This window comes from Homarus americanus, unplaced genomic scaffold (assembly GCF_018991925.1).
Source record: "Homarus americanus isolate GMGI-L3 unplaced genomic scaffold, GMGI_Hamer_2.0 scaffold28, whole genome shotgun sequence".
NCBI classification, from domain to species: domain Eukaryota; kingdom Metazoa; phylum Arthropoda; class Malacostraca; order Decapoda; family Nephropidae; genus Homarus; species Homarus americanus.
Window position 1 is genome coordinate 8,720,676 of NW_024742238.1, and position 15,282 is coordinate 8,735,957.

Here is a 15,282-nt window from a genome sequence, read left to right on the forward strand (position 1 = left end):
CCTCGACCCTCAGCCTCGTCCTCAGAGATAATTGCTCTGATGAAGCTTATGAGGGAGAAGCGGCGTCTGGACGAAGCAAAAATATGTGCTGAGGACCACCAACGGAGATTGGAAGATAACGAAAGGTTTGCAGCTTTGATATCTAGCCTCACTGCTAATCAAGCCCTTGGCCCTTCCACTACTCCGGTACCGACTGGCTCAGATACCTCGTCAACGCCCTCTACCAAAGTGGTTGTCCAACCCCCACCCACCTTGAAGCCAGATGAGACTTTCCAGACTTTTCGTGAGTGGTGGCGACGGTGGACTGATTATGCTACAATGGTGGATCTCCAGAGCTTGCCACAGCCCAAACAACTCATTCAGCTACGTATGTGCCTGTCTTTGGGAACACAACATGTGTTGGAACATACGTTGCAAGTGCCCCCGACGTCTTTGTTGTCTGTAGAGGAGGTACTGGATGTTCTAGAACGGCACATCAATGGTCAGCAGAATGAAGCTCTCCGCAGGAGGGAAGTGTTTAGCTGTAGACAGATGGAGGGCGAGACTTTTGATGATTTCTACGTACGACTCAAGAGAGCCTCGGAAGAGATAGACATATGTCCCGGTAATCACCAGCAGTGCGAGGAGACCCAGTTGAAGCAGGTGATCCTGATGGGTGTTAAGGACGAGGAGCTTGTCCAACGCCTCACCTCCTTTGACTCTTCCTCTCCTCTTAAGGATGTGTTGACAGTATGTCGCTCCTACGAGGCTGCCAGGTGTGCTACCTCTGCCATCCGAGCTCCCCCTACAGCCATACAAGAAGTCTGCCCCAACGCCTACGCCCACCACGCCCACGCCCGGCTCCCTTTGCAACAGCTGTGGTAGGCAGCACGGAACACAGGTGTGTCCAGCTGCCAAGTCTACCTGCGACAGTTCTGACCGCAAGGGCCACTGGTCACTGAAAGTACGGTGCCCAGCCAAACACGTCCAGTGCAATGTGTGTGGCCGTCTGGGCCACTACGACAAGTGTTGCCCGACCAAAAAAACCCAAGGGACAGCGTCGGCGAAAGCAGCAGAGCCCTTCCACCAGTGAGGGCCACCCACAGTCGCCAAATCAGAGGCACAACGACCCTGGACAAAGCCCGACCCATATTAGGAGGGTGTACTCCTCACGTCCCAGGACCAAAGTTCCCCAGCACGTCAGCGTCATCGTGACCTACGGCAGTGTGTCATCCTGTCTCGAGATGCTGTCCGACACCAGCGCTGAGGCTACGGTCATCGGTCCCCAGCATTTGCAATGCTTGGGGCTCTCTCCAAGTGATCTAGGACCGCCTCCCAAGGACCTCCGCGTCACGGCAGATGGTTCACAGATGGCCCCAGTCCTAGGTTCACTCTATGCACATGTCACCTTTGGCAACAAGTCGTGTCAAGCCTGGATTGACGTGCATAATGGTGTCCCGACTCCTTTGCTGTCCTACAGACATTGCCAAGAGTTGGCCATCATCTCCCAGGACTTCCCAACACCGATTTTCGAGGTAAAATACGCCAACAGGGTGCACGAAGGGAGCAGCAACTACCCTGCTGCCGCCCTACCCCTACCTCTGGCCAGTGACACCTCTCCTTCGGTAGTTGTCCCTGCTGCTTCACGTCTCCACGCCTTGGCTCGCCTCCACGACAGTCACTGTGGAGCCGAGGCCACCAAACGGCGTGCAAGACAGACTGTGTTCCGGCCTGGCATCGACCCCGACATCTCCAATGCTGTCCAGGCGTGTAAGCCCCGCCAAGTACTACAACCCAGCCAGCAGCAGGAACCCTTCATGAGTGACGACAACCCCACCCGCCCCTTAAGTCTGAGTCGGCCGACTTTTTCTGTGTCTCAGGAGAGTCCTTCCTGGTTATCGTCGACCGTCTCTCTGGTTGGCCGGTTGTCATCAAGTGCGGTAATGATACGACATCTGCCGCCACCATCAGCAAGTTCCGCCACTACTTCCGTTACGTGGGCGTTCCTGTACGCCTGCGAACCAACGGAGGGCCCCAGTTCACAAGCCGGGACTTTGCTGCGTTCCGGCATGTGTTGTCACCGCCTCATTACCTGCAGTCCAACGGCCACGCTGAGGCTGCTGTCAAATCCCTGAAGCAACTCATCCTCAAAGTGGCCCCTTCTGGGAATATTGACTGCGAGGCCTTCGACCAGGGTCTCCTTGAGCTCCGCAACACACCCAATTACACCGGTCGCTCCCCTGCCCAGGTCTTGTATGGACGCCCCCTCCGTTCTTGTGTACCTGCTCACCCTCAATCCTTCTCCAAGGAGTGGCAGGCCAAGACAGAGAATTTTGATCGCCGAGCCGCCAAACGTATTCAAGACGTCGTCGCCCGCCACAACGACCACGCCCGTCCTCTCCCCAGGTTGAGTGTCGGCACCCAAGTCCGCGGTCCGTATAGGTCCCATATTCCTCAGTGATTAAGCCCTCGAGGCTCAGAACGGGATCCACAGGCACGTCCGCCAAGACTTTTTATGAGCGAGTAGGAGGGGAGGTGTATGTATATTATGTATGTTGTATGTATACCATGTATGTACTCTATATATACACATTATTTCTCTAGTCAGTAGCGTGTGGTAATGCCCCTGTTTCATGTCACCACACGGTGTATGTATATTATGTATGTTGATCTGGAAGCTGCTAGTATACCACTTACCACATGTCGCCCAAGAGGTCAGAGTAAGGTCAGTTGACCCTATAGGAGTGTAAGGACTACCCGCGCTTGTAAGCGCACCTTGTATATTTCCGTTAATAAGAACCTACAGAACTCTACAGGTGTTTATGTTCGCCCCTGTAGTTGGAACCAAGTACCCCGAACATCTCCAGCCCTCATTGGCGGAGAGAATGTAACTAAGCATGGCCGGTGTCGGCAAGTCCTGAGTGTGCTGTCTTGTAACTTCTACCCGTGGTGTAATGGTCAGCATACTCGCCTCGCAAGCGGGTGGACCCGGGTTCGATCCCCGGGCAGAGTGAAACTATGCGCAAGTTTCTTTACGCCATTTATCTCTGTCTACCCAGCAGTAATTGGGAACCTGAATGTTAATCAATTTGTGGATTGTATTCTGGGGTAATGATTAGCCAGTGCAGTTGGTGAGTTGTCCGATCTTCTCAGATCTATTCCACGACACCGGGTCATGCAGCTCGTTAACTCAGAGTGTGGTTGTTGTGTTGGCGACAGCTTCTACACCTTAAACAAATTCCTGCTGAGGTGGCCCTTGGGCCGGCCATCCTCGTTACAGGAAGGGCAACCATTATAAAACTTCTACCTTGCATTATGGATTTTCATTTTTTTTTTCTTCTAGTAAAAAATAGCTCCAGGAGAGGACCAAAGTGCTCTGTAATGTATAGGCATTATGCAGGGTGGGGCTAAATGGGGTACAGTATTATCATAATGGACCCGAGTTTTTATTTTTTATTTAACACTCTGGCAGACCGTGGCGCATATAGGCATCAATGATAATCTCATCCAATTGGTATTGTCGTCCTAATGCATCATTCAAGAGAAAAATATTCACCAAAAATTTAGTAATTCCGATTAACATTCGAGATTTTGGTGCATCGTTCTGGTAAGCCTTCTCCCTCATGGTAATCCATCATTAAATGGTTACTTAGCAACAGTAAAGCCGACCATTAGACATCATTGCTGTCCCAGCAGTAAAGCTATAAGGCTGAATGAGTGAGCCCTTTAAATTTTATCTTGATATCCACCCCACACACTTGTGCCATCCACTGTTCAGTAATAGTAGCCTGTAAAGTGTTTGTAAAATAAGTACAGGTGTTTACAGTGCATTCATTTATTTATATTTTACAATCCTTTACTTAAAGTAGTAAAATTTGTAACCACCATGTGTGTAAAATGTGCCATAAGGCCCTTCTGTAGATACAACAAATTGAGCCCTCTATAAAAGTGATGAAAAGTGTTATGAAATGTTTTATAAGTCTCCATATGAGTGTTTATTTGTTTATTTTACAATGTTCCTCTTGCTCAAACTTGTAAGACTCACTTGTGTGAACTGCATAATAAATTCCCTTCTGTGGATACGATTAATGTGTCAGCTATCTGTACTAGTGATGATAAATGTGGTCAAGTGTTTTATAAGTGCTTATAAAGTGGTTACTGTTATATTTCAGAATACTTTAGCTCTTATATAATGTATAGTACTGTAAGTTACAATCCAGTATATGTATAACAGAACAGTACACAACGTGGAGATGGATTTTTTTTTCTAAATTCGCTTACAGGAAATTACAATCAAACCGTACCTGCTAGCAAAATTCTAAAACCAACAGAACATACCTAGACATACTTACTCATGCAACAACAAAACTAAGAAAAATATATGAAAATAAATGCATAACTAAAGAGTGAAAAATTTTGGACAACATGTACAGTAAGTCCTCATTATATGAGAGGGATGTGTTCCTGAAAACCCTCACATGAATCAAAATTTTCTATATCGAATACTTAGTTAAATGACAAAAAATAGGATGCAATCCAAAACCCAAAATGAAAATGTTCCAGACCCATTTTCAAGACAAATAAACCATAAAATAAATCAATACAATATTATAAAAAACAAACAAAAATAAAACAAGTGTACAGTACAGTGTACTTAACAATAAAACCAGAGACCTCAACTTGGGTAGACGAGATGATGAGGTGGTGGTAGTGGTTTTACAGAGTGGGTGATGGTGTTGGAGTGGCACCTGCAGTCATCAGGGTTGGAATCTATATCAGGGAGTATGACATCCCGCATAAGGCTGAACTTTGCTCACATTAATTGAATTCCTGGTAGGAAGAGTGTCTTTGCATATGAGTGAATTTGCATATGCCGAACTCGCATATATCGAGGACTTACTGTATTTAATTTTTTTCCAATTTACCAGCCTTATTATTACTCATATAAATTTTTTATTTAACCAATATAATTTGTAAAAATGTCTGTTTTTTTCTTATTTAACACTTATTGTCCTACTTGGTTGTTTGTTGGCTAAAATACAAGTTGATTATAACTGTAATGCATGACTTTCACATTAAAAAAATCACTTTTCTCTTGTTTCATATGAAAGAACAATCAATTGTTGGTTTTATATGAAAAAAATAAATAAATAATCTGATGAAAAATCTATCTGAAGGAGAAACAGCTAGTGTGTGGCTCTTCTGTGCAAGATGGTCACAATTAGCCCATGTGTTGGAGGGGTACTTGTCATAAATAAGGCGAGTGTTAACGGACCTGAGTCTGTAATATATGAACTTAGTCTGAACGGGTCTGTTAAAGCCAAGGTCTGTTATATTGAGGGTTTACTGCATACTAGTACACTGTAGCTACAAAGAATCAGCTGTTCAATCTGTTTTAAGAAAACATTCACTTGTTTCATACTGTTTACATAATATATTTGTCACAGCTATATACCTTCTTGATCACCACCACTCTTGGATTTCTTCTATGGTAACCTTATTCACTGTATGGAGAGTAACTTGAGATTATCACTAACCTGTAATGTTTGATGATAGCAGCCTTGGGTAGTCCTGTTGTTCCAGAAGTATAGATGTAGATCAGCTTATCCCTGGCAGAAACTGAGTCTATCTGTGGTGGAGGAGTAGGATTGGAGGCACTCAGCAGAGGATCTAAGTTCTTGGCCCCTACAGTGAACACAAATTAAGAGTTAAGTAAATACATTCATATTTTATCATTAAGTTTTATTGTTTTCAATTTTAATTATTTCTAGTGACAGCTGATGTCATATACCAGTACTCCAATCACACTACTATTGTATGGTCAATTAACCAACATGAAATAAATATTCTAAGCACTACTGTTAGAGTTAGACATAGTTAGACCTTGTTAAGTTAAATTTAGTTTGGTTAGGTTACATTAGATTTAGCTTGGTTAAGCAATAAGCAAAGTTAGGTATTGTTAGGTTTGTTTAAGTTTTAGTCAGGCTATGGTACGTTTTGATATCTGTGTTTGAGTTTGGTTTGATATGTTAGACTATTCTAGAATAGGTTAGGTTTTCTAAAAGTGAGATGATATAATACATTCAGTGAAGAATGATAACTTGTCAACTAAATTGAAGTAAAACTATGTACAGCTAAACTATGTTAAGTGAAGTTTACCTGCAATCTGATAATGGCTCAAATTACATACCCTTTAAGGTGAGTGTTGCATTACCACAGCCAGACACATACATTGGAAAGCTTAACTCATCCTTGACTGCATCAACAGCTGTAAGGATTATATACAATCAAATTATATGAAATTAATTACCTTCATTCTACATTAACAATACCTGCATCACTGTGAGGACAAATTTACCTCTCAGAGAACTTGTACATTCATCCAAAAATTTATGCACTGTAAAATGGAAAGTTCTATTACTGATATGTATACAGTCAGCAAATTTTTATAAATGTTACTTGTGTTACTTTCAAGTCTTCTCCCAATATGAAGCTGGTTGGCCATTAACCCCAAAAGTACACCCTTCCTTCATTAACTATCATTCACCCATTCTTCATGCTATAATGGATCTGTACTGCTTCGGTATTTCCCTTCCATAAGCCCAAAAATATCTATCTGATTTATCCTTGTTTACTCCTGTTTAATATACTCAGATATTATTTGATTGCTATTATCTCCTTTACTTTTTCAGTGATATCTTTTTCTGTTATATCTAGATATACTGTAGTACCTAAATAGCACAAGATAAATTGTGACTTCCTGATGTAATAAATAAATTTTATAATACTACATCTGATAAAAAGTCTACAGTGCTATTACCTTCCTGCAAGTCTTCTCCACAAATAATGGCCTTTGAATCAACAATCTGGACTGAGTGTTTCAAAGGAACAAGTCGCAAGTTGAAGTTTATTAGAGCTGGAACAAGTCCCACCTGGCAAAGATAGTTTTGTAATACATATATTGTACCAAGAGAGACATCTTCAAAATACTTCCTTAAACACCTGCCTTTACTCACATGGACACAGGGATGGCCTGAAGGGTCTGCAACCCCTACAATTACAGAGGGACCCCAAGTTATCAATGAATCAATCTTTTCCTTAGTTATACAGTACTGATAAAAGTCGAACAACCTACTTTTAAGCCTTTATTGTCTTCAACAAACAGCCTCACATTTCATTTACGAGTTTATGATATAAATAATAGGCACAGGCAAAGGAAATATTTGATGTTTTTTTTTTACTGCAGAGATTAGGAAAACACTTTTTTTCTAGTTAGAGGCAGTATAGGGGCCCCTCATGGCATTTTGAACAGAAACTGCACTACCACAGAACAAATAAACAGCATACAGTACACTGAAAGAAAAAATAAAGAGATGGAAAGACACAAGGAAAAAGGAAAGTGAATATAAAAATTCTTGAAAGAGCAACATGGAAATGGTTAACTGCATTAGACCAATAATGTATTGCGTGATTGTTATCAGAAAAAAATCCATTAACGGGCAAAACTACAACAAATTTGTCCAAATATTCAAATAAGGAAGTTAAATATCGACAGTATATTAGATTCCATACAACTGCATATGTTTGCCTTATCTTAATTTATGAGATCTTCATATCATAACCAATAAAAGAAAATATGCTTAAGTGGTTTACACACCTTAGCACATCCAAGCCAGATACACACATACTCTGGACAGTTCTGCATAAACAAAGCCACAGTGTCACCATGTTTGTAGCCTTGTTCCACCAAGAAGTTGCCAACACGGTTGCTATATTCATCAATCTGAAATGTAAGTTCAAAGTAGAACTGTCCAATATATATATATATATATATATATATATATATATATATATATATATATATATATATATATATATATATATATATATATATATATATATATATATATATATATATATATATATATATATATATATATATATATATATATATATATATATATATATATATATATATATACAGTATTACTCGCTTAACGCGCTTTCATAGCGTTTTATGTCTGGCAGTGCCTTGCCAAAGCTGAACTTTCACTTAAGGCATTTTTCATCATATACGTGAGTGTCCGGTCAAAACTATTTTTAGATTCGCACCACCCCCACCCGCCACCTGCCTGACTGCCTGTTTTAGCTCATAAAATTCACAATTACCAACAGAATATAATTTACATTGCTGGAATTCTTATAATTTGGTGATCATTTTGAATATAAACAACATATATTTTGCATTAAACATACAATTTTTAGATAAAAATTGTTCTTCTGGGTAATTATGTTATCTTTTGTCCAAATATATGACATTTTATTCAAAATATTCCTGGTCTTACAAGAATCCAGCAATGTCAATTATATTATCCTAACTTTAGTTTGAGGTATTATTTATTAAAATTTAGTGGTTATCCCACATCTCCTTGGGACGGTTGGTGGGGGGGGTGGGGGGAGGGAGGGAGGACCGACCGACCGACCATCTGTTACCCGTGATGTATTTTATTAACTGAAGATATTTGTTTTAGCTCATAAAATTCATACAAATTACCGAATCAAATATAATTTACATTGCTGGAATTTTATAATTTGGTGATCATTTTGAATATAAACAACATATATTTTGATTAAACATACAATTTTTAGATAAAAATTGTTCTCAAAATAATTATGTTATCTTTCCAAAATATATGACATTTATATTCAATATTCCTGGTCTTACAAGGAATCCAGCAATGTCAATTATATTATCCTAACTTTAATCCGAGGTATTATTTAATACTAAATGTTAAAAACTCTTGATGGAGGTTGGTGGGGGGTGGGGGAGGGGACTGACCACGCGGTTGGAAGAGGGAAGGCAAGGTGGGGTACTTTGATTGACAGATAGTGTCGAAGAATATATTTTTTTTTTATTAACTGAAGATATTGTTTTAGCTCATAAAATTCTTTAAAATTATCCGGCCAGAATATAATTTACATTGCTGGAATTCTTAAATTTGCTGATCATTTTGAATATAAACATCATAGATTTTGCATTAGACATACAAATTTTAGATGTAAAGTTTATTCTGAGTAAATATGTTATCTTTTTGAAAATATATGACATTTATATTCAATATTCCTGGTCTTAGAATCCAGCAATGTCAATTATATTATCCTAACTTTAGTTTGAGGAATTATTTATTACTATACCTGGTTTTCCCCAAAATTTTCTCAGAGGGAAGAGCCAGTGAGTGTAGTGTGAGAGAGGGGAGGAGTTGAGTCCATTATTTGAATGGACATTAACTTGGCGACTGTATTTCTCTATTTCTTAGTATTAATTGTGTGTATGCTTATCATAAAAATTAAGATGTTATTTTTACTACAACATAGTTACTTGTCGTCCAAAAAGTGGAGTTTGGGAGTCGGGCTGGGTTCTATGGAATTAATCCATATGTTCTGTTATTCAGGTTTTCTGACCTGGTTCATGCTTAGTGTTATATATATATATATAATTATATATTTTTTCTAACATCTTACTCCTATTTTACTATTTTAGCTGGAACATGTCACTGTGCACAGCAGACAGACTTCAGTCTCATAAGATAACGCTTTTTAAGTTATTAATGACTATACAGTAGTATTGTACTGTATCTTGTCAATAATGTAGTCCATTACATAAAAAAATAACATTCCTCTCTTGCTGGTTTTAAATACTGTAAAGTGCCTTCAAAATTCTCATGTTAAATTATCTGGGAAAATTAAATACAGTTGTGCCCCGCTTTACGTGGTCAATTGAACCCACAGGGTACCGCATTAAGTGAAAACCGCGTTAAGTGAACAACAGAACATATGGGATTAATTCCAATAGAGACTGGCCCGACCCCCAAACTCCACTTTTTAACGACACACAACTATGTTGTAGTAAAAATATTATCTTAACTTTATGATGGTATGCACACACAATTAATAATTAAGAGAAATATCAATAATATTAGGTTTTTTAACACTTACATTAGTAGAAAAGATGGCTGGGCACACGGGGATGGGGGGTTGGTTCCGAGGCAGAGGGCAGATTATTGGCCCTCACCTGTATCACTTGTATCAATTGTATCACTATCCACCACAGAGGCTTGCAGGGCCTCTTTGTCAAACCCCTCAAAGTCCATATAAGTCCATATCCTCACTATAATTATCACTATCACTGACTTGGGCCGGCTGTGGTGGGTGGCGGGTGAAGAACTTGGTAATGTTTTGATGACTGGGCGACCTTGTGCGCATCGTGCCTGCGCCGCTTCCCGCGTATATGAGTAGATGAACCGCGTTAAGTGAAAGTTCGGTTCTGGTGAGGCACCACGTAAATGAGAAATCGCGTTAAGTGAAACTGCGTAAAGCGGGGTAATACTGTACTGCACAATGTTTCCTCCTAAAACTAGTTAACTACTCTGCAGTAAAGTACAGTATTTTGAAACATGAGGATAGACTTGCTAACCTGAGCAAATGTCCATTCTTGTCCTTCAAATATGAGTGCAACCTTATTAGGATTCCTCCTAACATTTTCCATGAACACTTTTGGGAGGTTGGTATTACAGTAGAGGGCCCACTTGAGTTTGGCCATTATTTTGAAATACCTGTACCCTGCACTGAAAGTAAGAAGACCATTAAAATATACTGTATAAACATCAAGAAACCTCGCACATCATTTTTGTTAATTATAAGCCAATATCACTAAAAATATAAAAATATATATATTTTATGTACAGGTAGTACAGTACATCACACACCTAAAGATATTATTCTGCATAACACCATTAAATTTTAAAGACCTTATAACAATGAGCTTTAATATAAAAAAATAATGCAAATGTGGAAAATAATCAAGTGGTTATTACTGGTACACAGTACAGTACAGTGCTGCATAAACAAGTGTTTAATATAGAGCCACATGACAGACAAAACCATCAGATATCTTTAATCACACAAGTTATAACTTTGCCAATGATGAGCTATAAGAGGGACAACCATAATTTGTAGAGTATTTGTCTTAATGCCTTATGCAATGTAAGCACATGTAAAAAATAGGAAGTACAGTACCCGGTACAGCACAAAGTACACGACAAACTGAAGTACAGTAAATGTTCGCTTGCACAATAAATGGCTGGTGAAGGTTATATATGCAAATTTAAGATCCTCTTATTGGTTTGGGCACTATGAACATGGAGAACTAAGAAGTAACTGATGCAAATGCAAACTCACATGAGATCTCTGGGGAGAGTCATGTACGCAAGCCAGAGAGTGTGGTAGCCACCAGTGGTGATGTAGATACCTGCAGCTACAGATGCCAACTGCAGACTGCTCAGTTGAGGCAGTGAGAACCCTCCAATTGACAGTCCATTCTTTCCAGCTGCCCACAAGGCACTTGTCACCCCAACAATTGCTGCAGTTCGCCACATGGCTTAAAACTGAAAAAAAAATATATAATAATAATAATAATAATAATAATAATAATAATAATAATAATAATAATAATAATAATAATAATAATAATAATAATACAATAATAATATAAAAAAAAATAAATAAAAAAAAATTATATATATATATATATATACAGTATTACCCCGCTTAACGAGGTTTCGCTTAGCGCGTTTTACCGTATACGCGGTGCCTCGCCAGAGCCGAACTTTCACTTAACGCGGGTTTTTTCCACGTATACGCGGTGAGTGTCCGGCTCGAGAGCTATTTTTAGATTCGCCCCACCCGCCACCCTGCCTGACTGCCTGTTTTAGCTCATAAAATTCATACAAATTACCCGCCAGAATATAATTTACATTGCTGAATTCTTACAATATGATGATCATTTTGAATATAAACATCATAGATTTTGCATTAGACATACAAATTTTAGATATAATGTTTACTCTGAGTAAATATGTTATTTTTGTGCAAAATATATGACATTTATATTCAAAATATTCCTGGTCTTACAAGGAATCCAGCAATGTCAATTGTATTATCCTAACTTTAGTTTGAGGTATTATTTATTAAAATTTAGTGGTTTTCCCCCCAAAAATTTCTCGAGAGGGAAGAGCCAGCAGTGTAGTGTGAGAAGAGGGGGAGGGAGTTGAGTCCATTATTTGAATGGACATTAACTTGGCGACTGTATTTCTCTTAAGTATTAATTGTGTGCATGTACCATCATAAAATTAAGATGTTATTTTTACTAGAACATAGGTATTGTGTCGGAAAAAGTGGAGTTTGGGGGTCGGGCCAGTTTCTATTGGAATTAATCCCATATGTTCTGTTGTTCACTTAGCGCGGTTTTCACTTAACACGGTACCCTGTGGGTTTTATTGACCGCGTTAAGCGGGGTACTACTGTATATGTATATGTATATGTATATGTATATATATATATATATATATATATATATATATATATATATATATATATATATATATATATATACAGTGGCCCCTCGGTTAACGAACTCAATCCGTTCCAGAAGGTCGTTCGTTAACCGAAACCATTGTTTCAATGGGTTTTTGGGTAATTGGTTCCAGCTCACCGAAAATTTCCTAAATTCAACAAAAATGGTAGAAAAGTTCACTTACTTTGAGGTGTGTATGTAGAAGGCTCCTGGATGATGATGATGATGATGGGATTTAGAATGGGGGTGGAGGAGAAGGAAGAAGAGAAGGCATTGGGGTGGAAGAGAAGTCACCCCATGGTGCCATTTCACCCATAAAATTTTAGCTCTCTGGTTTAATTCAAGATTATTTTCTTTAAATCAACGCTGCACTGCATTATATATTGTCAATATATAAAATATATTTCAAAATGACCAATAATTTGCTTGGAAACACAGAAAAAAAGCGTTTAGTTGAAGAGAGTCTCAAGCAAGATGTTACCTCCAGTGAAAACAGAGAGAGACTGACGCCTGTTTGCTGTGTTAAGAGGCTGGATGCCGCGCATTAAACTAGTCACTTTACCTTCAATTTTGTTCAATAATTGTTAAAATGACTAAAAAATTGAATATTAAACTTTTAAAATTATTGAATAGTATAAACTTCTTGATATTTACAAAAATAGTAAGGAATTTAAGCCCTAGAACCGATTAATGTATTGGCGGACTGATACTAAAGCTGGTTGCCCGGTCAGTGCAAGCGAAAACATGTTGAGGTCGGTTCGTAAGAAGTTCGTTAAGCGAATTTTTTTTCGTTAACCGAATTGAAGATCCTTATGGAAGGCAGTTCGTTAATCGAAATTACGTTAACCGAGGTGTTCGTTAAACGAGGTCACTGTGTATATATATATATATATATATATATATATATATATATATATATATATATATATATATATATATATATATATATATATATATATATATATATATATATATATATATATATATATATATATATATATATATATATATATATATATATATATATATATATATATATATATATATATATATATATATATATATATATATATATATATATATATATATATATCTTGATAAATCACACGGGAAAATGGAAACCTCCTCTGTATATATACACCTTTGGTTTACTTTTAGTCTGTTACTCACCCTGAAGATGTGAATTTAATGTAAAAGCTTTGGGAACTTGTGTTTTTCTTTCCTTGTGGTTATCAGCATATATATATATATATATATATATATATATATATATATATATATATATATATATATATATATATATATATATATATATATATATATATATATATATATATATATATATATATATATTTATTAGCCCAATAAAGCACGCGACTCTACATAATCAACACTCTCAACCCACCAGGATTCGGAACTCACGGCACAAGCCTAAGGACTGGACCGGGGAACGCTAACCACTGACCACCAGATACTAAAACAGTCCTAGACTTTTTTATATTTCATACAAAGCCTGTTCAACGAGCTTATGGCGCCGGAACTTCTATTGGGGACCACCAGATCACTTAGGTGGTCAGAGTAACGTTTTTACCAACCGCTTCAAACACGAGGATCCATATATATTTCATTAGCCCAATAAAGCACGCCGGACTTTCTACATACAACAACACCTCAACCCACCAGATTCAACCCACGGCACACAAGCCTATGATGTGACCGGGAACGCAACCACTGGACCACCAGGATACTAAAAGCAGTCCTAGACTTTGTTATATTTCACACAAAGCCTGTTCAACGAGCTTATGGCGCCGTGAACCTTCTAATGGGGACCACCAGATTACTTAGGTGGTCAGAGTAACTTTACCAAACTGCTTCAAACACGAGGATCCATATATATTTTATTAGCCCAATAAAGCACGCCGGACTTTTACATACAATCAACACCTCAACCCACCAGGATTCAACCCACGGCACACAAGCTTCCATGACTGTGACCGGGGAACGCTAACCACTGGACCACCAGGATACAAAAGCAGTCCTAGACTTTGTTATATTTCACACAAAGCCTGTTCAACGATTTATGGCGCCGTGAACCTCTAATGGGGACCACTCGCGGTATATATATATATATATATATATATATATATATATATATATATATATATATATATATATATATATATATATATATATATATATATATATATATATATATATATATATATATATATATATATATATATATATATATATATATATATATATATATATATATATATATATACATATTTGTATTACCCTATAACGTGGTTTCACTTAAGCGTTTTATCATATACGCGGTGCCTCGCCAGAGCTGAACTTACTTAACACGGATTTTTCCACATATACGCGGTGAGTGTCCGCCTGAGACACTATTTTTAGATTTGCCCCACCCTGCCTGACTGCCTGTTTTAGCCTCATAAAATTCATACAAATTACCCGGCCAGAATATAATTTACATTGCTGGAATTTTATAATTTGGTGATCATTTTGAATATAAACATCATATTTTTGTGATTAGACATACAAATTTTAGATAAAAATTTTTCTCAAATTAACTATGTTATCTTTTGTGCAAATATATGACATTTATATTCAAAATATTCCTGGTCTTACAAGGAATCCAGCAATGTCAATTATATTATCCTAACTTTAGTTTGAGGTATTATTTATTAAAATTTAGTGGTTATCCCACACATCTCCTTGGGACGGTTGGTGGGGTGGTGGGGAGGAGGGACCGACCAATCATCTTTCATCTCTTGTGAAGAATTATTATTTTTTTATTAACTGAAGATATTTGTTTTAGCTAATAAAATTCATACAAATTAGCAATACGTAACCGAACGTAATGA

The 15,282-nt window shown here is 37.9% G+C and overlaps 1 protein-coding gene across 5 annotated transcripts in view; it reads right to left on the reverse strand.

The window, feature by feature from the left end:
* The window catches only part of LOC121876614 (long-chain fatty acid transport protein 4-like), a 60,360-nt gene that overhangs the window by 21,067 nt on the left and 24,011 nt on the right, over positions 1-15,282 (reverse strand). For all 5 annotated transcript variants that reach the window (XM_042381886.1, XM_042381887.1, XM_042381885.1 and 2 more), the window contains 6 exons: positions 11,218-11,423; positions 10,454-10,604; positions 7,637-7,762; positions 6,800-6,911; positions 6,170-6,247; positions 5,517-5,664 (listed from right to left, as the gene is read on the reverse strand). In XM_042381886.1, coding sequence (XP_042237820.1) covers positions 5,517-5,664; positions 6,170-6,247; positions 6,800-6,911; positions 7,637-7,762; positions 10,454-10,604; positions 11,218-11,414 — 812 coding nt within the window. In that variant the 5' untranslated portion in view covers positions 11,415-11,423. The remainder of the gene's footprint in view (positions 1-5,516; positions 5,665-6,169; positions 6,248-6,799; positions 6,912-7,636; positions 7,763-10,453; positions 10,605-11,217; positions 11,424-15,282) is intronic.